Here is a 25353-nt window from a genome sequence, read left to right on the forward strand (position 1 = left end):
GGACTCTGCCCCTCCCCTCACTTGTGTGTTCAGACCCTAACCCAAGTACCAATCCTGCTCGACTGGTTTGTGTGTGCTCAAAGCATGCGAAGGAAGGCAGCCAGCTGCAACCCAAGGAGAGGCTTCAGAGGAAACCCTGGCTGACACCTTACTCTCAGACTCTTCCCAGAACTGGCGGGGGGGAAAGAAACTGCTACTTAGCGCACCCAGCCTGTGGCCTTTTGTCATGGAGCCCTGGCAAACTGAGCAATAATCAGAATCTTGTTCCCTTGGCCTCAGTTACTTGGTTTGATTAGTAACTAAACAAATACATCCTTATTTTAAAGTTTGTCGTAACTTCCATTAAAGGGAGGAGGGGTGGCCTGGAGAGGTGGTTCAGCAGTTAAGAACACTGTTCGCTCTTTCAGAGGTCCTGAGTTCAATTCCCAATGCACACAACTGTCTGCAGCTGTAGTCCCATGGGATCAGATGCCCTCTTCTGGTGTGCAGATGTACTTACAGACAAAAATCCATATATGTAAAATACATAATTCTTAAAAAAAAAAAAAAGTTGCAGGGTCCAGGAGAGGAGGTTTCAATGAAATTGAGACAGAAGGCAAAAAAGTGAGGCTAGGTTAATAATTCCCAAAACATTCTCGCTGTGCTGTTAAGAGCTCTGTTCTCCTTCAGTTAGGAAAAAGCAGTGGTGGTATTGGGAAAATTAAAAAAAAAAAGAAAAAAAAATCAATGAAGGGAATCCTGGCATTCTGATTTGCAAATTAAGAGAGTAGTGGGAGGCAGAGGCAGGTGGATCTCTGTGAATTAGAGTCCAGCCTGGTCTACAAAGTGAGTTTCAGGACAGCCAGGGCTACACAGAGAAATCCTGTCTTGAAAAACCAAAGGAGAGGGCGAGGGAGAAGAGAAGGTCTGACTTCTCAGCATTAATTCTAAGAACATTCTGCATTCTCTGATGTCTACTTGCCACCAGGTCGCAGCAGTATACAAAACCAAAGGCCACCTTCGCATAATTTACAATCTAGCGAACAAAGACTAAGGAAACAAGTAAAATATAAGTGGAACGAAATATTAGTACCTGCAAAGGAGAACGAGAAAGGGAACAAACCAAAACTTACTGGAAACAGCCTATCACCCAAAACCAAATGAGACTAGGGCGCGAGCACTAATTAGAACTAGCCAGGTGAAGGAGCCAAGTTCTCAGCCGGGCCACCTTGGCGCCTGCGCACGAGATGTCGTGCGGACCCAGGCTCGCGGCGTCTCCGAAGCGCATGCTCTAGAGCGCGCGTCCGGCATCGGAAGCGGTTGGTCCCCGAGAGTTGATGGAGGAGATTCGAGGTGAAGGGGGAAAGCACGTGTTGAAATCTGGCCCCGTGAGCTTGTCTAACACCAGAAGAGCTGTGGTGACGGCCGCGGGCCTGCCTGGAGGAGCGCGGGGGCCCCAGAAGGAGGGGCCTCGGGAGCGGCGGGGTGGGTGGACTGCGCAGGCGCGAGCTTCCTGCACGGGAAGTTGGACTGTCTAGACCCTGGGACTGTAGTAATCAGAATGCTTATTAAACATTCACCCCGTTTGCCAACGGCCGCTAAGTTCATTGTCTTAGAAAGCAAACGTAACCCCAGTTTGCTCAGGCTTTAAAAAGCCAGCCCTGCCACCAGCTCTGCTGTTATCGTTTATGAAGAAGGAAGTGAGACCTCTAAAGACCTAGACTCTTAGGGTTTGTTTGTACTTACAAGAAAACTTGAAATCAGTTCAGACAACCCCATACCATCCTTATTATTGCCATGTTGTGTTCTGGGGATATATAGGGACCGAGCGTATCAGTACAAAAGAATATTAGTAATCAGGACTTTTCAGCGACCTATCAAGCAACAGCAGGATTTAAACAGAAAAGGACTTTCCCTGCTTTAGCCCCCACGCTGCCCCCTCCCCGCCTCTCCTCAGAAAGTAATTGTGACTATCGTAATCGCTTACTACCTGTCTCTCCTTGATATGTTTGACTTTAATTCTGTCCCGTTGTCTCACTTTCTTACTTACAGTGTCTTAGCACACTAAAGTTTTTCTAAAAGCCATGGATATTGTGAAATGTATAAGCGTTATGAAACAAGCTTGGATCTTTTTCATGAATAATTTCTAGCTAACGTTTCTTAGCTGAATTTAATTTAGGCATCTGTTTTTAGTGAAGTACTTAGAGTTTTGAATAGTGTCAACATCAAGTATAATTATGGTTTCTCTTTAGGGCATTCACTTTAGGAATAGGGAAAATTATGAAATTTATGAATGCTTCTTTGAAATCGAGGTTCATTATACCAGGCATGAGTTTTATGTGCTGTCTAGAAATTAGAAGTATACTTCTGTTTCATATTTTGGTTTCAATATTTTATTTTCCTCAAACTGTAGTTCTTCATAATACTTTAGAGAAGTCAGTAGTGCTATATAACCAAGGTTTGATAGGGTATGTGTGTTCTTTGTTTTTGTTTTTTCATAGGTGGTTATTTCCAGTCAGAGAAGGAAGCCCGTGTCTGGCATTCTCTCCACGTGTCTCCCTGCCATGATCAAGTGCTTGTCAGATGAAGTCCAAGCCAAGCTGCGTTCCGGTTTGGCCATAATCTCCTTGGGCCAATGTGTCGAGGAACTTATCCTCAACAGTATCGATGCGGAAGCAAAATGTGTGGCCGTCAGGGTGAATATGGAAACCTTCCAAGTTCAAGTGATAGACAATGGACTTGGGATGACGGGTGATGAGATAGAGAAGGTGGGAAATCGGTATTTTACTAGCAAATGCAGCTCAATACAGGACTTGGAGAACCCAAAGTTCCATGGTTTCCGAGGAGAGGCCTTGGCAAGCATCGCCAACATGGCGAGTGCTGTGGAAATTTCATCCAAGAAAAGCATGGCTATGAAAACCTTCGTGAAGATGTTTCAGAACGGGAAAGCCCTAAACGCTTGTGAAGCTGATCTGACTAGACCCAGTGTGGGGACCACAGTAACCGTGTATAACCTGTTCTCCCAGTTCCCTGTGAGGAGGAAGAGCATGGATCCTAGATTAGAGTTTGAGAAGGTTAGGCAGCGGGTAGAAGCCATCTCCCTCATGCACCCTTCTGTCTCTTTCTCTTTGAGGAATGATGTTTCTGGTGCCATGGTTCTCCAGCTCCCCAAAACCAAAGACATATGTTCTCGGTTTTGTCAAATTTATGGATTGGGCAAGTCTCAAAAGTTAAGAGAAGTATATTTTAAATATAAGGAGTTTGAGTTTGGTGGCTACATTAGCTCTGAAGCGCACTACAATAAGAATATGCAGTTTTTGTTTGTGAACAGAAGACTGGTTTTAAGGACAAAGTTGCATAAACTCATTGACTTTTTATTAAAAAAACAAAGTACTATATGTAGGCCAAAGAATGGTTCTGCCAATAGGCAAATGGATTCCAGTCCTCGGCACCGTTCTGCCCCCGAACTCCATGGGATCTATGTCATCAATGTGCAGTGCCAATGTTGTGAATATGACGTGTGCATGGAGCCCGCCAAAACTCTGATCGAGTTTCAGAACTGGGATACCCTGTTGGTTTGTATTCAAGAAGGAGTCAAAAGGTTTTTAAAGCGAGAAAGCCTGTTTGTAGAGTTATCAGGTGAAGCTATTAAGGGATTTAATGAAGACAACGATTTTAGTTTGTTTGGTGCTGCTCTTCAGACACATGCATCCACTCGTGAGAAGTGTGACCAGAGCAGTTTCCAGGAAGCGTGCACTAATATTTTGGATTCCTATGAAATGTTGAATTTGCAGTCGAAAGCTGTGAAAAGAACGACTACTTTAGGAAGTAGAAACACACAGAATTCTGGGGATTTGGAAGCCACCAGAAAACAGACAGCTGACTCATTGCACAGTTGTGAAACAGATGGCCTGGGCCATAGTGAAATGATAGAGTCATCATCACACAGCCAAGACAGCGCTCACTTAGCATCAAGGGTGTTGGGAGAAGAGGGAGAAAACGAGAAACATCAGAAATCTTTCTTGGAACAGAGGGCTTCAGAACGTCCACATGGAACTAGCCCCAAAATGGTTTCAAGCCCTGTTCAGACACATCATCTCTTTGAGGAGAGTGAGGCAGATGCAGAAATGCAGAAAATAAGCCCTGTTGTTAATGTCATGGCTGCCAATGTTCCCCCAAATAGTAGGATTCAGAGCCTACTGGAGAAACATAAAAATGCTACTGAAGTGGGGTACCAACCTCTGCCTTTTGAGACAACAGCCTCTAGAGTCCAGGGTACACAGAGGAAGAAGGAAACAGGAGAAAAAGAGCCAAGTACTCATGGAAGAGTAAATGTTTTTAGATATGGAGAGGTTAAGTTATGCGCCACTGGCTTTGTAACTCATGTGGTACAGGATGTACACACTAAATCAAGTGAAACAGAGCATTTATTTAAAAATTATGTCCGACCCGGTCCTGTAAGTGCCCAAGAGACATTTGGAAACAGAGCACACCACGCACTTGAGACTCCAGACACCGATTTAATAAGCACTTTAAGTACAGAATCTGCTCAACTGCTCCACAAAAAATTGTGCAGGACAAACACAGGTTATGGGCCAGAGAACAACCCAGTAGCAGCGGATGAGAGCTTGGCTCTTTTTCAGGAAGGTGATACAGGACCACACACAGGTTGCTTCTTGCCTGATACACCCTCCTTCCCAGGGTGCAGATACGCTTCAAATGGTAGTAAGAAAACAGAGAAGACGATGCATCCCTCCAGACACACAGGCCGTAGGAAGCTAAGCTTGCGTTCACAAGTAGGGTCTTTAGAGAGATTTAAGAGGCAATATGGGAAGGTTAACAATTCTCTAGATACAAAAGGGGAAAATAACACCGAAGTCAGGACCCATGGTGATGCTCAAGTCGAACCTGACATTCTACTAAATGACAAGAGCCACTTAGATATGTGTGATGGTGGTAAGATCGCTACCATGGAGCACTGTGACACTTGTCAACCAGTAAGTCACATCCTGCACTCAGAAAAATCTCCATTTTCCAAAGAAGCTTGCGTAGAACAGATGCCTCACTTGAGAGAAAGTCCTATTACTCTGACAGAATTCTCTCCCTTTAACAGAAAACCTTCCAGTGTTGAGAAGTCCACCGAGTCACTTGCTTCGAAATTATCCAGACGGAAAGGTTCTGAAAAGGAGCTCCGAACGACGGAGATGACAGGCCATATTAGTGAACTTCCAGGTTCGGATTCCAGTCGAACAGACAGTAGCCGGGGCACTAGGTTAGACTCACCTTTTGGTGAATTATTTAAAAATAAACATGAAAAAATAAAGAGTGGCATGCTTCTAATACCAGATTCTGCCACCCAGGATAATTCCATCCACAACAGTGCAATGCATTCTCACAATGTAGTGGACGACACAGAGAACCCAGAAACTCCTTTGCCGTTACCCTGCAGTGATTCTAAAACCAGTGAAGATTCAGATGTTCTCGTCAAATCTTCAGAGCAACATACAGGGACTCCTGAGTCTCCCAGTAAAATGATCACGGGTCAGGTAGAAGTTACCACTGCCAGCCAAGATGGAATTTCTTCCCAGCATGATGAGTCTAAAGCAAGATCTTGTTCCGAAAATGAAGAATCTAATTCATATCCTATGGGTTGGCAGCAGCATTTTGATGTAACGCTGGGAAGAATGGTTTACATCAACAGAACAACCGGACTAAGCACGTTCGTCGCTCCCACGGAAGACGTTCAGACTGCTTGCACCAGAGACCTGACGACTGTGGCTGTGGATGTCCTCCTTGAGAATGGTAAGTACGAAGAACAATGGCCAAAGAGCAATACAGTTGTTCACAGAGGTGGCCAGCAAGACAGCCTTGGAAAGCCACGTTGTATTGTTCTGTTGTTTGGGGGTTGGGAATATTGAGACAGGGTCTTGCTGTGTAGCTCAGGCTGGCCTCAAACTCTGTAGCCAAGCTGGTCTTGAACTCATGCTAGGTCTTGCTTCCAAATGCTAGAATTAAAAGTATGTACCACAACACCTGACTTCTGAAGGCCAGTTTTAAAACCTAAACTGTGTTTAAGGCTTACAGAGATTCTTGAGGTTTAACAATATTTAAATGTGAGAATTTTGTGACGACTGATAAAGAATGTAAAGGTACCTACATGTGTCTGAGACATATGTGTGTGGGAGGGGACGGATGGACTTCATTTTAATCAAATTGTGCTGCTAGTGGCTAAAAAGACCCACAGTACTTATCTACCCTGTTTTCCCTTTCTTCCCAAATACACTTCTAGAGATTTGTCTTTAGAGACATGACTGCTTCTGTCTGTGGCTGCCAGCCTAAGGTTGGGAAAATTTTTTACTTATCGTAAGTTCCCAGTAAGATATATAGGTCAGTGCAGTGGGATTTTGTGAGCTTCCCCTGGAAAGTAGGAGTTAGCCAAATATTTTTCAAAATGTAGGCTAGATAGGTGCCTTCATAACCATATTTTTCAAACGTACTTTATTATAATATATCTACCAATCCACTTGATTAATTCTGATACAAGAAGTTGATAATAATATGGTTTTCAGGTCACACCACAAAGCAACACCAGAGCCTGGTCTAGGACTCTGGGTTCTCAGGTTTCAGGCAACATTAAAAGTGACATTGTTTTGGCAGTGTGTTGAGAGCCAGATGTTGGGAGCCGGTGAAGCTGATTTCCATCTGGCTGTAATCTCGGCTTTCACTAGTAGGATAAACATTAAATATGCATCCTTGTGAAAAAGTCTCGCATGCTGTAAAAGAATGTAAATTGTATGAATATAATTGCAAATTACAATGTCTCCTTAGGATAAATATTTCTTGTTGGAGGCTCTGATGTTAAATAAATCCTTTAGTTTTAAATGTTTTTCAAATTTTTTTCCTTATGGGAAAAAAATCACTGTTGTAACTTGTAGAGAATTTCACAGGAGGAGAAAACCTTTTATTTTCAGTATTGCTCTTGAGACTATCCAGTTGCCCTTAAGGCATCTTTATGTGCTTTCCAGTCTAGGTCATATGTACTGGTTTGTATGTGCTGAATGCTTATCAGAGAGGAACATCTAAGGTGCCGGCACCTCATCTTCCTGAAATGGAACTGCTTCTGATACAGCGCCAAAAAATAACTGGATTACGTTCAAGTGTGGGATGGTTGTTGCCAAAAGAAAGGAGGGGGATCTTAGCTGCCACACTCAACATAAACATCTGCTCCTGTTAAGTAGATTTGGAATTGAAACTACTTCAGTGCACCACGCCATCTGGATTACCGTAGCTTGTGAACTTTTGAGAGCCGCGTTAAGTCAAGTTCCAAATGAAAATTAATTTTGCTATCAAGACAGGTTCATTGAAAAAAATGGCACCTCACACCCTCCATTCACATGGAATTGGCTCTTCACAGTGGGGCATTAGGGCATGACTGGCGCACATGAAAATGTAGATGTGTAACGAATTTCTGAGAGAAACGTTAAAGCTCCATGAATTTTAGCACTTGGGAGGTGGAGGCAGGAAGATCAGGAAATGAAGGCAGTCAGTTTCTCTCTCTTTTGTTTTTTAGTTTTGATTTTTTGTTTTTTGAGACAGAATTTCTCTGTGTAGCCCTGACTGTCCTGGAACTTGGTCTGCAGATCAGGCTGGCCTTGAGCTCAGAGATCCGCCTGCCTCTGCCTCCTAGTGCCGGGATTAAAGCTGTACCAACACTGGCCAGGCCTCACTAGTCTCTTATTATGAATTATACAACCTTACTTAACTAATCTCTTGCTTTAGTTTTTGTCAGACAGGCTTGTCTTTTTCAATAGCTCTGTTATGTGTCCCTCCCCTCCTTTTTATTTTATTTTATTTTATTTTATGTACTGAATGTCTTTGCCTATATGTAGTCTGTGTACCATGTTCATGCCTCGTGCCCATGCAGGCAGAAGAGGGCATCAAAATCCATGGAACTTGAGTTACAGATGGCTGTGAGCCACTGTGTGGGTTCTGGGAACTGAACTCAGGTCCTCTGGAAGTGCAGCTGGTACTCTTAACCACTGAACCAATTTTCCAGGCTTTTCAAAACTGTCTTTTCAGAGTTGTTTCTAAGACTCAAATCTGCTATTCCTGCAGATCGTTAGCACTTAGACTGGTATTTGAATAGGGTACCTTTCACCCACTCATTCATCTGATCCCATTATGGATGGTTGTGAGCCACCATGTGGTTACTGGGAATTGAACTCAGGACCTCTGGAAGAGCAGCCAGTGCTCTTAACCGCTGAGCCATCTCCAGCTCTGCCAGGCGTTCATCTCTGCACAGGTTCATCCAGCGCTTGTTGTCTGTCACACTGTGGTAGGTGTTCTCACTGAAGCTCATCTGACTTCTCAGCACTTATTAGGGATATTAGGGATAGCTACGTAATGCAATGCGATCATGGTTATAGTAGGGCCACAGATTGTGGGTGAGACACTTAAAAGTTGGGCATTTGTAGAGGCTGCAGCAGGTTGTGGGTGATCATGAAGTACAAGGATGTGTCTGACAAGACTTTTCTGAATAACTATACCTCGTACGGTATTTAGCGGCACCCCAACCTTTATTTGCTGGATTCCAGTAGCTGCCTCATTTACTCGGGATATGACCGTGGAAAATGTCTGAAGACAATGCCTAGTGTGTCCCTGCAGCCTGCACATTGCGCTACTGAAAGTCACATCTACGATAAAGAGATGATGTATTAATGTAATTGAGTTAGCGATGATCTCATTGAAAGTTCTGATTTTCCATGTATTCTTCTTCTGCCTTCATTTAGTTTGCAGAGAAAGATTTTACATAATTTTTATAGTTTGTATGTTGAGTTCAAATTTGTAGGTTTTTTCTTTCTTTGTTTAGGGGTTCAGTACAGGTGCCATCCTTTTAGAAGCGACCTTATTCTTCCTTTCCTTCCGAGAGCTCAGGAGGAGAGGATTATGCTGGGACCAAAGGCGAGAGGTGAGAGCAATGCCAGAGGTTGTGTGTGGACACACCTGGTACACCCTGTCCCGCTCAGTGAGGAAGACTGAGCAGGGGTGCATTCTGAAGCGTGGTCGGCACCAGCTGTGCCTCGGGAGCCAGAATTCCCCACGGGTCTGCTGAGCAGCAGAGCTAAGTGATTCGGTGCATGCATGTAGATCAGAAATTGCTTTTCCAGAGTGGCAGTTGGTGCTGGGTGATTATGTGTAGGCTATGGTGTCTGAGACTGGAGAAACGTTTCTTATTTTTAAAGATTGAATTTCTCCATATTACAGTACTTTGATCTCTGTAAAATTCTTTGGGAAAAAACCTAAAGAAACATATTATTTTTGTTTTTGTTGTTTCTTAAAATCAATTAAGTATATTTTTATCAAAAGGCATCAAGAAAATTGGAACTATAGTTTTTTTTTTTTTTCGAGACAGGGTTTCTCTGTGGCTTTGGAGCCTGTCCTGGAACTAGTTCTTGTAGACCAGGCTGGCCTCGAACTCACAGAGATCCGCCTGCCTCTGCCTCCCGAGTGCTGGGATTAAAATGTGAGCCACCACCGCCTGGCAAGGAACTATAGTTTTTTCTGTCCACACACTTGGAAATATTCTTCTTTTGTTTTAAGACTTACTTAGTTTTATTTTGTGTATGAATGTTTTGCCAGCATGCATATCTGTGTACCATATGTATCCAATGCCCTTGGCAAGAGGAGGGCATCAGATTCTCTGAATTAGAGTTACAGATGGTTATGAGTCACTGTGTGGGTGCCAGGAACCAGACCTGGGTCTTCTGCCTGGAAAGATGGCTCAGAAGTGAAAAGAGCCATCTTTCCAGGCCCCTGGAGCATTGGTATAGACCAGCAGTTTTTGACCTATAGGTTGCAACCCCTTGGGTTGCATATCAGGTATTTATTTATTTTATTTTATTTTTATTTATTTATTTATTTATTTATTTATTTATTTATTTATTTATTTTGGTTTTTCGAGACAGGGTTTCTCTGTGGTTTTAGGAGCCTGTCCTGGAACTAGCTCTTGTAGACCAGGCTGGTCTCGAACTCACAGAGATCTGCCTGCCTCTGCCTCCCAAGTGCTGGGATTAAAGGCGTGCGCCACCACTGTCTGGCTCATATCAGGTATTTAAATTACATATACAACAGTAGCAAAATTATAGTTATAAAGTAGCACTGGAATAATTTTATGGTTGGGGTCACCACCACATGAGGAACTGTATTAAAGGGTTGTAGCATTATGAAGGTTGAGAACAATTTGTAGAAAAGCTGTCTCAGAAGGTACAGGCGTGATACTAGTTTAAAAAGTAGCATCAGGGGCAGGAAAGATGGCTCAGTGGTTAAGAGCACTGGCTATTCTTCCAGAGATCCTGAGTTCAATTCCTAGGAACCACATGGTGGCTTACAACCATCTGAAATAAGATCTGGCACTCTTTCTGACTTACATGCATACATGCAGGCAAAATACTATATTCAAAATATATAAATTTATCTAAAAAAACAAACAAAAAAATGTAGTACCAAGCTGGGCAGTGGTGGTGCACACCTTTAAACTCAGCACTCAGGAGACAGAAACAAGTGAGTCTTTGTGACTCACTTTTGAGTCTAGTTTGAGGCTGGCCTGGTCTGCATAGTGAGTTCTAGGCCAGCCAGAGCTACATGGTAAGACCTCTGCAGAACAAAGAAGCAACATCAAAACGAATATAGGGACACAGTGGAGGCTCTGACTGTGGAGTGTGGGGATAATGTGTCTACTCTTGGTCTGGAGGCCGTGGCTGAACAGGAGAGGACACTCTTTTCTGAGTTCTTGATGGCAGCTGTCCCCTTTGCCCTAGATGCTGTGGATGCTGCTGTTGTCCGTGAATCACTTCAGGCCTTGTTTTCAGACTGGAACAACCCAGTATTTGCCCGGCACCCAGAGGTGAGTCTGTAGTACTTTTTCTTTGCCTGTTTATAAATTTGAACTTCATTTAAGCTGGATATGGGCATGCATGAGTATATGAATTTGTAATTATGAATGGAAAGTAGGCAGATTTCTAGATGATATACTCAGAAATTAGTGCTTAATGTAGAAAGAATAAACCAGCGTTTTGGAAGGTCAAGAATTTTGGATTAGCATGTATATTCAGTGTGAAGAGTGAGTGTATCTACCCTGTCTTACAGGGCCATTTCTCCTGCAGGGACAGGTCTGTGTGGCCTGGCCCTGTTCTCCCTTTGATGTGCTGTCACAGCCTGCACTAAGTGTGTTAATGAGCGTGGATAACAGACAAGCACTGGACTACTGATTCTTCACTTAAGCCGCCTTTAAGGACTTAATCATGGAGCACAGACAAATTGTTCTGAAATGATTCTGGGTTTTGTCAGTGTTTATAAAAAATTTGTTAGACAACTTATTCTTATCTGTAAACTTAAACTTATCTATAGGTTTCCTACGTTCATCCCATTTCTAGTAGGATATATGAAAATCCTTGTTTGGTTTTGGTTTTATTTTTTGCAGTGCTGGGAATTGAAACAAGAGCCTTGCATATGCTAAGCAGTACTCTGTCACTGACCTGGATATGCCAACCCCTGAAAAAAATGTGTATTTTCAAGGACTTTGAAATCATTGGTAAAACAGTTCCACAGACATTAAAAGTTAAATTATGTTTTTACTGGGTCTTCCTAGGTTGCTGTTGATGTCAGCAGTGGCCAGGCTGAGAGTTTAGCAGTTAAAATCCACAACGTGCTGTATCCCTACCGCTTCACAAAAGAGATGATCCATTCAATGCAGGTAAATCAGCACCAAAATCCATGCAATGTTTAAGCTAGACTATCTTTTGTGAAATTGAGGGTTTTTTTTTTTTTTTAAATGAGTGAGACTGTATTAGTCAAGGCATGCTGTATTGGGCTTCTCTAGAGGAACGGAACTGATAGACTAATAGATTGATTGGAGTGGCTCACAGGCTCTGGTCCAGCTAGTCTAGCCATGTCTGCCTACCAACTGAAGGTCCAAGAAGCCAGTAATTGTTCAGTCCACAAGCCTGGATGTCTCAGCTGATCTTAGTTTACACAGGAATCCCAAAGAAGTAGGCTCTGTTGCCAGTGAAGGAGTGGATTTACCATCGAGAGTGAGGGCAAGACAGCAGAGAGCCTTTATATAGGCTGCCAGCAGGAGGCGTGGCCCCGACTAAAGGTGGAGCTTCCTACTCCAAAGATCTGGATTAAAGGTGTATCTTCTCACCTCAAAATGTCTGAATTAAAAGTGGGTCCTCCCGTTTCAAATAATTTAATTAAGAACCCCCGGGGCTGGAGAGATGGCTCAACGGTTAAGAGCATTGCCTGCTCTTCCAAAGGTCCTGAGTTCAATTCCCAGCAACCACATGGTGGCTCACAACCATCTGCAATGAGGTCTGGTGCCCTCTTCTGGCTTTCAGGCATACACACAGACAGAATATTGTATACATAATAAAAAATAAATAAATATTTAAAAAAAAAGAGAAAAGAAAAAAGGAAAAAAAGAAAAAAATCCCCCGTAGGTATATCAGACTCTTGGGTTCTAGTTAATTCTAGATGTAGTCAAGTTGACAACCAAGAAGAGCCATTACATGTGTGTTTGTTTTAATCTGACTGGAACCTTAAAATAATAATAAAGTAATAGTTAATAATATTATTAATAATTATTATTTTTTTTAGTTTTTTGAGAGAGGGTTTCTGCGTAGCCCTGGTTGCCCTGGCACTTGCTCTATAGACCAGGCTGGGCTCAAACTCACAGAGATCTGCCTGCCTCTGCCTCTCGAGTGCTGAGATTAAAAGTGTGAGCTGCCACTGCACTGCTAGAACCTTGAATTTTTATCATCAGGACAAAAAATGCAAAAAATTTCAATAGCAAAGAAGAATATTCTAAATAGTGCGTGCGAGTAGGTTTTCAGGGAATGAATTGTGCCAAGGACGTTTAACAGTTCTGCAGTTCTGTATTTGGATCTTTTATTTCATAATTATATAACAAATGCCAACAAATTATCTATAAATCAACATTGTCCTTAACTGTGCAGAATCCTCACTTTTGAATGACCCTCTCTATGTGAAGCTGCAAAGGTTAAGGAAGCTGTAGAGTGGGAGGTTCATTAACAAAAGGGACAGCCCTGTCTCCTCTACTTTTCTGGGGAACCTCAGCCAGGACAGAGGGAGCCCCACAGTCTGAAGCTCTTAGACTAGCTCTTCCAAAATGGCTTTCCTGGCTTTTCACAAAACTTGTATTTTCATAAAACTTGTATTTTATGCAATGCATGATGGCACATACCTTTAATCCCAGTACTTGGGAGGCAGAGACAGGTAGATCTCTGTGAGATGGAGGCCAGCCTGGTTTACATAGAGTTCCAAGTCAGGCAGGGCTACACATTGAGACAATTAATTTAGTTGTGTTCATTAGCAGTTTCTGGTCACGTGTGTTCCTCAGAGTCTCTCCGCTGGAAACATTGCAGAAGTGCTCTGACCTTGCCAGCTAGCGTCCTTCCTGTCCCAACCTGGCCTTCCTACCCATCCTTTCACCCCATCTCAGAACCGTCCCACCGTCAGCAGCACCTTAGTCAGTGTTTTAGAACAAGTCTTTGTGTGTTTCTCGGGAGAGAGCTCACGTATGTGTCAGAGAGCAGCTTGCAGGCGTCAGCCCTCTGCTGCCTGTGATCCCAAGGCGAAACTCGGGTAAGAGCACTTTCACCTGTGGGACCTCTAGCTGGCTCCTCGCCGGGGTCTCGGCGTGGGTGTTAGCATGTAAAGTGTTAGCTTAGCTCTTGATGCGGGTGAGCCTTGGCTAATTGTTATCGTCACATTGTTTGTCTGAATGAATGGCAGGTTCTCCAGCAAGTGGACAACAAGTTTATAGCCTGTCTAATGAGCACGAAGGTGGAGGAGAGTGGCAAGGCAGGTAAGCACGGTTTTGCTTCAGTTAATAAGCCGGCTGGGGTTCTGGCCACTGTCTGTTACAGTACTTGGGGGTACTCTTGTTGTAGGATATGACAACTTGTTTGGGATCAACAACTTGAAATTGTTGTAATTTCAGTGATTTAAACAGATAAAGGAAACTGACCTAAAGTAAGAGACTGGTTTTAAAGTAGATGGACTTTAAGTACCTTGATACACATAAGAGGCATATTAAGATTTTGGTCTTTTGAGATGTAGCCCAGGATTGACTCACATTCATGGTATCCTGATGCCTCAGCCTGACTGCTGGGATTGCAGGCCTATACCACACCACACCCGGTTCATTAAACTGCTAATAGCAGTCACTGTGGAAATGAAATGAGGGTGGGCAAAGGGGGAAATTCATCTTCTACTCACTTAAAATGTCTTACGTTGTGACATTTGTGTGTGTGTGTGAGAGAGAGAGAGAGAGAGACAGACAGACAGACAGACATGTGGAGGCCAGGGGTAACTTTGGGTGCCTTCCTCCAGTACTTCCCACCCTACCTTTTGAGACAAGGTTTCTTGTGAACCTGGGGCCACTGTTTCTGCTAGAGTGTTGTCTGTCCAGCAACACCCCTGCCTCATCTGCCTGTCTCTGCCTTCCCCATTGTTGCAGCTACAGGTGTGGCCCACCACACTCAGGCTTTTATGTAGATGCTAGAGATCCACATTCCATCTTCATGCTTGCACAGCGAGTATTTATTTTACGGCTGAGCCCCAGCCTCCTTCTTTAATGACTGTGTGTACACATAGGTGCTGTACCCATGGGAGTTAAAGGGTGAGCTTGGGTGTCACATTCAGGAATGGCATCCATCTCCTTTGAGACAGGATTTCTAATTCACCTGGAGGTCAGCATTTAGGCTAGACTGGCTGGCCAGTGAGCCCCAGGCTCTTCTTGTCTTCTCTCTAGTTTTGAGATCACAAGTGTGCACCACTGTACCAGGCCTTTTTACATGGATTCTAAGGATGTAACTCAAGCCCTGGTGCTGTAAGGCAGGTGCTTTACCTGCTGGCCCATCCCCCCCCTCCAGCTCCGTTTACAGTCTTCTCATCAAAAGTAGTCAGTTTATGTAAGTTTATATGGTGTGTTCTAGGTTTGTCAAGAGTTACACAGAATCAGGAAGCTGAAGAATCTGTTTGGCTCAGTGGCGGCTTCTCTTTCAGAAGACCTGGGTTAGATTCTCAGCATCACATGGTGGCTTACAGAGCTGTCTGTAACTCAAGTATTAGGGGATCTGACTCCCTCTCCTGGCCTCCTCAATCACCAGGCTTGCATGTGGTCATAGATGTATGGTTAGGCAAAACATTCATATACATAAAATTAAAAAAATTATACAGAATCAGGTAGTGACTTGCTTAAGTCAAAAAATAGTTTCTACATAAATCATTCAACAAATACTGTTTGAATACCTTTTGTTTGCTAGGGACTGTACCAGGCCCTCGGGGTACAATTATAGGAAAAATAGATATCGGAGAAATAGATAATCATACAAACATAAAATTTTAAGGTATCTCTTATGGAGAAGTAGAGGATGGCGTAAAAACTGATACTGAGAGGTTTGATTTTGCCAGGGAGGTCAGCAGACAGTTCTTGGTAAAATGAGTCTGAAGTATGAACATGTCAAGGAAGACAGTAAACAAGTAACTTGTGATTCCTCCTTGTTAGGTGACAGCAGAAGAGTAAGCGTGGAAATAGAGCTGGAAGAAGCAGTAGCCAGGTCTTGAATGTCTTTCAAGCTTTGCTCTGTCCCACCCAGCACTGGCTGGAAACAGTTGGATGTTTCCTAGTCTTTGTCTTTGGAATGCTGCATGTCAAACCATGTCCTGTTTTAGGAGGACTCTTCTAGTTGCAGTTTGGAGACTGGACTGAGTTTGGGCGGAGTTCTGGGAACTCCACAGAGACAGTTGAGAAGGTAACTGCAGCATCTAAGAAATGGTTACTAGGATCATGGTAGACTAAGGCGAAGTAAAAGCATTAGGACTACGTGGTGCCCTGTGCATATAATCCAGTACTCAGAAGACAAGACAGGAAGACTGGTACCAGGCTAGATAGTGTAGCCTGGGCTACCACGTGTGACCTCACCTCCAGTAAAACAAACAGAAAAATGTGGATGTGTCAGGAAAGCAGGAGATAAAATCAACAGGACTTGGTGATGGATTGTTATGGGAGAGGGATATATCAAAGGTAACTCCTAGTTTTCTGACCTCCATGGCCAAGTGGATGATGTTGCAAGACCAAGAGGTGGAGCAGGCTGGGAGGATGAAAACCACCAGTTTAATCTAAATTCCCTTTGAAATGTTCATGAGGAGACGCAGGAATGTGTTTGGCTAGTGCAGGTGTGGGCTAGAGTGTTCTGACCTGGTGATATAGATTCAAGTTGTTAGTGCAGGGTCGGTTATTGGTGGTTGGGTTTTATCACCTAGAAATGTGGAGAGTGGAGAGAAGCCCTGAATCTAGAATAAGTCAAACAGCTGAGACGAAAGGCAGCCCAACAGAAGAGGAGAAGGAACAACTAGAGAAACGAAGAAAATAGAGGTTGTCTTGCCCCGGACCTCATACCGTCTGCTGCTGTGGTTTGCTAAGGGAGGCCTGTTCAGTTTTGTGACAGTGGAGACGTTGGCACCGAGGACCGTCTGGAAGAGCTGGGGCACAAGCCATTGCTGCTCATGAGGACTGTAAAGAAAGACTAGAAACCTGAGACCTGGGGGGGAGGGACCAGCAGAGAGTGAAGAGGCTGTCTTTAATTTGAGTTCTGAGCACAGTTAGAGTTGTCTGCTGTGTCTGTGGTCTTGTGTTGCTCAGTCTCGGTTACCCACAGTCAACCAAGGTCAGAATATTATGTGGAAAATTCCAGAAATAAGCAACTGGCAAGTCTTAAGTTTCACACTGCTGCATGACACCATCTCGTATCATCTCACCGTGGTCCACCCAAGCTGCAAATGACTCCCGTGTATCCGTGCTCTATACCCTAGCTGCACATTACTCTGTAGCTGCAGACATTACACATTAGCTGTACCGTTTACATTGTTTATGTTGAAAGAAACCTTATTATATTTAATAATGGTACCGGCCACAATAGAAATGACATTAGCAGTTTTATTCTGGCACACTGTTATAGGTGTATTTATCTATTATTTATCTTTACAGTGCTGGGCATGCTACATAAGTACTCTATCACTGAGTCACACACCCTAGCCCTGTTCTATATTTTTATTATTGCAAATTTCTCACTGTACCTAACTTACCAGTTCAACTTTATCATGATTATAGATATAGAAAAAAAACAGGTCTTGTTCAGGGTTTGGTCCAGGAGTTGGCTCTCTCCTCCTACCAGAAGACAGAACTCAGGTCTTGAGGCTGGCAACAAATGCCTGCACCCGCAGAACCTTCCCTCCAGCCCTGCTGTTGGAAGTCTGCCTTGGGCCTGGGGAGGCTCAGTCAGAAAGTGTCTGCTTCACAAGCAACGGAACCTGAGTTCAAGGCCCAGAAAAGCTTGTTGTGTGTGCAATCAAAATGCATTGTATACATGTACGAAATTCTCAAAGAATGATAAAAACTTAAGAGACTATGTTAGAATATGGATCAGGAAATAAGGAAACAAAAATCCTAAATCCACATCCTTTGTCTAGTCTTCAGTTTAAATACATTCTAATGCATGTCATAAACACTTTTTAAAAGTATTTAAAGAGAGAACAAATTAAAGTATATGACACGTTTTTGTGTAGATGCCATGATGAAATACTGTTTTCTAACCTAAAAATAATTAGTATAATAAATTAATTAATTTAAAAATTAATTTCAAAAGCTGGGTGTGCTGGCATGCATTTATAATCCCAGTGCTGGAGAGGCAGAGATAGGTGGATCCCTGGGGCGCACAGGGCAGCGAAACTTATCCTCCATAATCCCCAATCTAGTGAGAGAGCCCTCTCAGAAAAGATGACGGGTATAGAACAACACCTGAGACTGACCTCGGCCGGGGTGTTTATGGCGGTGTTGCTTAATTGGCAGAATGCTCACATAGGAGGCAGGAGGATCAGAGGCTCACTGTCACCAACTACATAGTAGTCTGCAGCCAGTCTGGATACAATGAATCCTGTCTCAAAATTAAAAGTAAATTGTCTGTCTCGAAAAACCAAAAAAAAAAAAAAAAGTAAATTGTCTGTTTCTTTTTACTTGAAATCTTAGACTTTCCTGCTGGTATCTCCCCTAGTTTCATTCTGTAACCATGACAACATATCCTGACATAAAGCAATGTAGGGAAGAAAGTTTATTTTAGCTCACAACTTCATAGTACATTCCATCACTGAGAAGAAGCCAGACAGGAATTTGAAGAAGCTAGTCACATCACACCCGTAGTCTGGAGGAGAGAGAGAGGTTTGCACAGGCTTGCCACCTTCTTGGCTTGCCCTCTCTGCTCTTTCAGTTTGCACCGCAAACCCGGGGCATGGTGCCTCATACTTCCAGGCAACTTAATCAAAATCGCGCTCTACGTACAGGCCCACAGGCCAGCCTGTTCTAGATAGTTCTCTGTGATTTACACTGTGTCAAGTTGACAATCGAGACTGTCACAGTATCATAGGAAAATGTTAAATCTTTTAATAGAAATAAGAAAAAGACATTCTCTATTTTGATCAAATTCAAGAGAAGAACTTTTGTTTCAAAATAACAATAAGCTTACAATCTTTTGGTCCAAAATAATACAAATGCAGCTTTTGAAAGGTATAATAATGTCACGGAAAACTGTCCTGTCCCTGAGGCTTCCCTGTAGGTTTGACTTCTAAACTCTCTGTTCCCTTGCTTGTCCTTGAAATTCTGAAGTCCTGCTCTTAAAAGTGAGGCCTGTAGGGGTGGAGAGACAGCTTAGTGGTTAATTGAGCCACACAGCTCCTCAAGAATTCTACATATTGTGGTTTCTGATTTTAGTTTTTATGCGTTTTCTATGTGTGTGAATGTATGTGTCTCAGCATCTGTATTTGTTTCTGGTGATTTTTCTTTGGCTCCTTTTTTTTTTTTAACCTATTCTGTTTGGTTTATCTTTATTTTTCCTCGTTTTAGATGCCTATTTTCATTGTAATGCAAGAATGAAAGAATTGGTGTGGGTTGGGTGGGTGTGTAAATGGAGAGGAGACAGGGGGGGGTGTGGGGGATAGGAAGCCATAATACAAATATATTGAATGAAAAAAGCATTTCTTCTATCATTAATAAAACGAGAACAAAAAAAATAATTCTACCTCCGCACCCTCCTCAGGGGCTCACCGCCAAGGGAACGTGCCACGTGTGGCCTCTGTGAGCGCCCGCATTCATACAGAGACACACAACTACACATAATTTAAAATGTCTTTAGTTAAAATTTGTGTTTTATTTTATATGTCTGAATGTCTTCCCTGCATACATACATGTGTATCATATGTATACAGTACATGTGGATACCAAGAAGAAGGCCTGGAGTTACAGTTGTGGGCTCCCACCGAGGTGCTGAAAACCAAACCCAGGTCTTCTGGATGAGAAACAAGTGTTCTTAACTGATAAACCACCTCTTTGGCCCTCATAAAAATTTTTTAGTTTCAGGACAGGCTCCAAAGCTACAGAAGAGCCCTGTCTCAAAAACCAAAAAAAAAAAAATAAAATAAAAAATAATTTTTTTTTTTTTAAAAAGTGGGGCCAGTAAGCAAGATCATCTGGGAGTTAGTTAGAATTGCAGAAATTTGTGCCCCGTTGTTAACTTCTTGATCAGATTCTGCATTGAATATGCTCCCAGGTGACAGGTTCACCCAGGATAGCGTGGGAAGCCCCAGCCTAAAACAGCTACAGTTGCAGCCTGTGAGTAGAACAGTGAGGGTCTGTTTCTCTGCAGCCAGGGAAGTAATGGCTTTTTACATCCTTACATGGTTAGGAAAAAAATGAAAGAAGACTACTTGACATAGCCACATCATATGCAGTTACTTCACTGTCCATAAATAAAGTTTTATTGGAACATAGCTCTAGTGGCACAGATTGTGGCTGCTTTGACTCGAAATGAATAGTTGAGTAGTTGTGACGGAATCCATCTGGCCTAAAACGCATAAAATATTTTCTTTCTGACTCTTTGTAAAAAAAAACAAAAAACCCTGGCTTCTGATCTAAAGTGTACAAGTATGCTCTTGAGTTTCAGAGTGCCTTACAAATCAAGGTCCACTGATTATAATGTATACATTGCATTTTCTAATAGTGCCTCATTGTAGTAAAGTTGAATTAATAAACCTAAATCTGTATTGAATAAATTTTAAGATGTAACCTTCTTTTCTAAATGAAATACTGATGAGTTAAAGAGTTTTTTTTTTTAACCAGGGGTGAATTTGTTAATTTATTGATAATCTCAAGGATTTTTTTAATATAAAGTGTAATTGAGTTGGGTGTGATATCACACACCTTTAGTCCTAACACTTGGGAGGCAGAGGCAGGTGGATCTCTGTGACGTCAAGGCCACCCTGGTCTACACAGCAAGTTCCAAGCCAGTTAGGGCTATATATATATATAGCAAGACCCTGTCTCAAAAAATAAAAATGTGCAATCGTATCTACTCAGTGTTTCTTCTGTTTATGCCATTGGGTAGCTTGAATGAACCCTTTTCTCTCTCCACACTTTATGAAACACCAGTAACCGTAGATGGTTTTGTAGGTGGAAACCTGCTAGTCTTGGTGGATCAACATGCTGCCCACGAGCGAGTTCGTTTGGAGCAGCTCATTACTGGTAAGCCTCGGTCTGCAACTGGAGATTCCAGACTCCTGGCGCAGTTAATATGGCTAGAGGAGCTTCCTCACTGGGACACGTGAGGAGGGATGTACTGTGTGTTTGAAAAATTAGGCTAAAATCATCCAGTCTGAAAACCAGTGGAAAGACTGCAGTAGTTTGCCTTGCCAACTCAAACATGTGGGTCTGACTGACTTGGTCAAAGGCACGTTTCCCATGTATTTGTTCTCCACCCAGGCCTACCGATGGACTGGGCTAGTTTACTTTGATCCCAGCACAAAGGGATGCACTCCAATCGATGCCTGTGCACTCTCTTTGGGCCTTCCCCACAGTCCACCAAGTCCCATATAATACTTTTATTTTAAAATCTTGTTTATTTGGGTGCAGTTAGTGTGATCAAATTGATCTAATTCTGAAAGGAACAGAAGGAAATATAACAAAGCATCCCCTACACCCTGTCTCTCATTTCATCTTGGGCAGCTAGTATCAGTGCTATCTAAATGTATCTTTCCAAAGTGCCTGTGCTTTTTGATTTGTTGTTTGTTTTTGAGATAGGGTTTCTCCAGGTAGATGTTTCATGAACTGAAATGGCAATAATGTCACTGCCATTTTCTTTGCCCTTATAATATGAAGACACCCTCACCCAATAAAAACAGCCATGAGTATATTTTTCCAGGTGATGCTGGTGTATGCCTTTAATCCCAACACTTGACAGGCAGAAGCAGGTGAATCTCTGTGCGTTCGAGGCCAGTCTGGTCTACAGAGTTCCAGGACAGCCAGGGCTGTTACACAGAGAAACCCTGTCTTGAAAAACAAACAAATGAAGTCCCAAGAGTTCGGAAAGATACAGTCAAAACAGTGATAGGAAAGTTACTTACTCTGAGGAAGGATTTACAGTTTGAGCTCCCCTTGCTCACTTGGTGAGTGGAATATGGAGGGTTTTGCAGCAGCTGGAGGGAGTTGCTGATCTTGTTTGGCAGCTAGCAAATCAGGCATTCTGTTCCGTTCACTAAATAGCAAGCTGATGTTTGCTGCTGATTTTGTGGTAATTTCGCACAGACCTGTCTTCATGATGAGCATGTGTTAAGCTGCTGGAGACCCTTTACACTGAGCCCTTATCTTAGATTTTGGAGTCACAGACAGTTGTGAACTGCCATGTGGGTGCTGGGAATGGAACGCAGGTCCTCTGGAAGAGCAGTCGGTGTTCTTAACTGCTGAGCCATCTCTCCAGCCCCGAGCTGTTGGCTTTAAGAAGGCTTTAAGAAAACCACAAGAAATGAACTGGCTGTGCAAAATTGTGAGATGTTTGCATAAAAAATTGTCAGAGGAAGAAAGGGAGATCAGGAGACTCGATCTTACCATGGCTTACCCAAGACCATAACAATTATTAAAGTGGTTGGCCGTGGTGTAACTGTTAAGGGTTGTGGCAAAGAGTCTCAGGCTAAGGATGTCATCAAAGAAAACTTGAAATGCAAGAAATGAATAAATAAAAAATTTGTCTCATTAGAAACAAACTTAGGGGTCAGCGAGATAGCTCAGCTGGCAAACACTTGCTATGCAGCCCGACAGCCCCAGTTCAGTCCCATCACCCACATAATGTGGGAAAAGAGAAAACTGACTCCCAAAAAGTTGTCCACTGATCTCTATGTGTGTAGAGGGCCCTGGCTTGTGTGGAGCCTCCTGCTATACGCCCACATCACAGCACATGCATACACAATCGTAAATAATATGAGACTGGAGAGAGAGAGCTTGGAAATTAAAAGCATTGGCTGCTCTTGCAGAGAATCCAGGTTTAATTCCCAGCACAACATGGCAGCTCACAGCTATCTGTAACTTCAGTTCCACAGGTTCTAATGCTCTCTCCTGGCCTCTGGGGGCACCAGGCACACACATGGTACACAGACATACATGTGGGCAAAACATCCATACACATAATGGGTTTTTTGTTTTGTTTTGTTTTTTTGAGACAGGGTTTCTCTGTGTAACTTCGGAACCTGTCCTGGATATAGACCAAGCTGACCTTGAACTCACAGAGATCCATCTGCCTCTGCTTCCCAAATGCTGAGATTAAAGGCATGAGCCACCACAACCTGGCCCACATAAAAAATTTTTAATGAAATAATAATTTTCTTAAATTCACACCCAAGCTTATTTTCTATAGGGCCTGCATCATTTGTGAATAATACTGGCAAATTCTTTTCAAAGACTGAGAAACCTTTCTGAAGGAACCAAGAAACCCTCTTGACTTGGCTTACAGACATTATGCCACATTGTGTGGCTTGGTACTGATGCCACACTAATTAACTATGGGAACACTGCCTTGTTCATTGGGATGTAAGGGCTTAGTCTTCTAGTTCTTATTTTGAAAAGCCGCTAAAATGAGGAAAATGTCTGAATATCCCTTAGTTTACTACTAGAATCCAAAGTGTAGACCCGAACACTGAACACAGTACTTAGTCTGAGAGAACTTTTACCGTGGCCTTTCCTCTCCAGGCATCCTCTAACTGAATGTACCGGTCTCCCCTCTTCTGTTCTCGTTCACCTCCCTTCCAATAGACTCCTACGAGAAGCAGCCGCCACAAAGCTCTGGTCGGAAGAAACTACTGTCGTCCACAATAATTCCCCCACTAGCCATCACAGTATCAGAGGAGCAGAGGAGACTCTTACGGTCAGTAACACCTCGAGGGCACGATGCTGGGAGTATAAAGCTTTACAGTAAGTTTTTAGGTTTCTGCATAAATAGTCCATATTTTTCAGAAAAGGAAACTGAGACAAAAATAGTGAATGGCTCACCCAAGGTCTTAACAGTTAGCTGAGGAGCGGGCACTCGAAGCCTGCCTTCTGACCCCGGTGCCGCTCCTCCTTCTGCAGCACAGCTATTGAGTACAGGATAGAATTTCCCTGATAATTTTTTCCAGCAGTTGGCTTAGAACACTCTTCTCATTTCTTGGAACAGCCAAGTGTTTATGCTGTGCTGTTTCTGAGAGCAAAGTTGGGGAGTAATTGCTTCCATTCTTGTGTCTTGGTTCATTGTAGATTCTTCATTACCATAATCTTATTAGGAAGAAGCCAAGCACTGTGACGCAAGGGTGGGGCGTCCTGGAGCAGTCGCTAGAGAGGTCATTTTCCCACTTCTTGGCAGTGTCACTTAGCGACAGTGAAGACTGTCAGTTCATTTCAGGTTTGGATAGGCACTGCTACCAATACAGCTTTCCCCAGAGCATAATTCCCTTATTTACTGCCACCAAGACACCCCAGGCGGGACTTCTCAGTTCTTGAGGCTGTTAATTACCTCTTTCTGTTATGATTCAAAACATTTGCAGAGCTTTTCTTTGAGCCAAATTTCTTTAAGTGGGGGCAGTAAGTTAGTTCTTTAGTGGAGAATGAAAATTTAGGAATAAGATTTGGAAGCAAATTGGTTCTCTCAATAGAAAAACAGAAGGATGGGTGTGTGCTGGATTTATTCCAGGACCTCAGAAGATGCCTGAAAATGGCAATACTGAGCCCTGTGTATGTATTATTTTCCCTATAGATTACTACCTTATGCCACGGCTAATCTGCATGTCCTGTAACATTGCCACATTGTACCATGATCAGTCTTCCCGTATTTAATGCTTTGGATCACTACTGATGTGTTCTGGGGACACTGAAATAAAATAAGGGCTACCTGCGAATAGCACCTGCAGTGCTGGGCTGCAGAGATGGTTCAGTGTCTTAAGAGCACTTGCTGCTTTTGCACAGGACCCAAGTTTGGGTCCTAGCAACCACATGAAGTCTCAGAACCGACTATAACTTTGGTTCCAGAGGATCCGATGCCCTCTTCTGGACTCCACGGGTGCCTCGCAAGCACATGGTACACATATATGAAGGCTAATACTCATACACATGAGATACAAATATAATAGATAAATCTCTCTTTTAAAATGTGATAGTGGAGTAGGCATCTGATAGCTGCATGGTGAACAGATGTGTGGCCTCTAGGGGGTATGCTGGACACAGGGTCCTCCAGCAGTGAATGGGCGAGTGGCATCTAGGGGGGTATGCTGGACACAGGGTCCTCCAGCGGTGAACGGGTATGTGGCCTCTAGGGGGTATGCTGGACACAGGGTCCTCCAGCGGTGAACGGGTGTGTGGCCTCTAGGGGGTATGCTGGACACAGGGTCCTCCAGCGGTGAACGGGCGTGTGGCCTCTAGGGGGTATGCTGGACACAGGGTCCTCCAGCGGTGAACGGGTGTGTGGCCTCTAGGGGGTATGCTGGACACAGGGTCCTCCAGCGGTGAACGGGCGTGTGGCCTCTAGGGGGTATGCTGGACACAGGGTCCTCCAGCGGTGAACGGGTGTGTGGCCTCTAGGGGGTATGCTGGACACAGGGTGCGCCAATGGGACAAGCTGAGATTTGATCATACTCTCAGAGCAGCAATTTAAATTTTACGACTGTAGATGCATGTGCTTAGCATGTGCAAGGCCCCAGTGCAGTCCCCAAAATAAAGAAAAAAGAAGTTTACTTCTGGAATTTTCCATTTATTTTTTTGGATCCTGGTCAGCCACAAGTAACTGAATTCCTAGAAAGTGTAACTGTGAATGAGAATTACTGTAATTGAAGAGGAAATTTGATAATGAAATCCTAAACACATATAAGCATAAGGAAAACAATACAACTTCCAAAGGTCGCGGACGCTTTTGCAAACCATCAAGTTTTGGCACTAGCACTGAAGTGGGT

General features: G+C 43.2%; 1 protein-coding gene across 3 annotated transcripts in view; it reads left to right on the plus strand.

The window, feature by feature from the left end:
* Positions 1-1244: 1244 nt before the first annotated feature.
* The window catches only part of Mlh3 (mutL homolog 3), a 34409-nt gene continuing 10300 nt past the window's right edge, over positions 1245-25353 (plus strand). Inside the window, exons 1-8 of one of the 3 annotated variants that reach the window (XM_057783180.1) lie at positions 1245-1332; positions 2481-5781; positions 8849-8947; positions 10797-10882; positions 11627-11731; positions 13792-13864; positions 20561-20632; positions 23189-23300. In XM_057783180.1, coding sequence (XP_057639163.1) covers positions 2544-5781; positions 8849-8947; positions 10797-10882; positions 11627-11731; positions 13792-13864; positions 20561-20632; positions 23189-23300 — 3785 coding nt within the window. In that variant the 5' untranslated portion in view covers positions 1245-1332; positions 2481-2543. Of the gene's footprint in view, positions 1465-2480; positions 5782-8848; positions 8948-10796; positions 10883-11626; positions 11732-13791; positions 13865-20560; positions 20633-23188; positions 23301-25353 lie in introns of all 3 variants that reach the window. The other 2 variants (XM_057783179.1, XM_057783181.1) reach the window with 2 other exon arrangements.

The sequence above is a fragment of the Chionomys nivalis genome, chromosome 10 (genome assembly GCF_950005125.1).
Source record: "Chionomys nivalis chromosome 10, mChiNiv1.1, whole genome shotgun sequence".
Lineage (NCBI taxonomy): Eukaryota > Metazoa > Chordata > Mammalia > Rodentia > Cricetidae > Chionomys > Chionomys nivalis.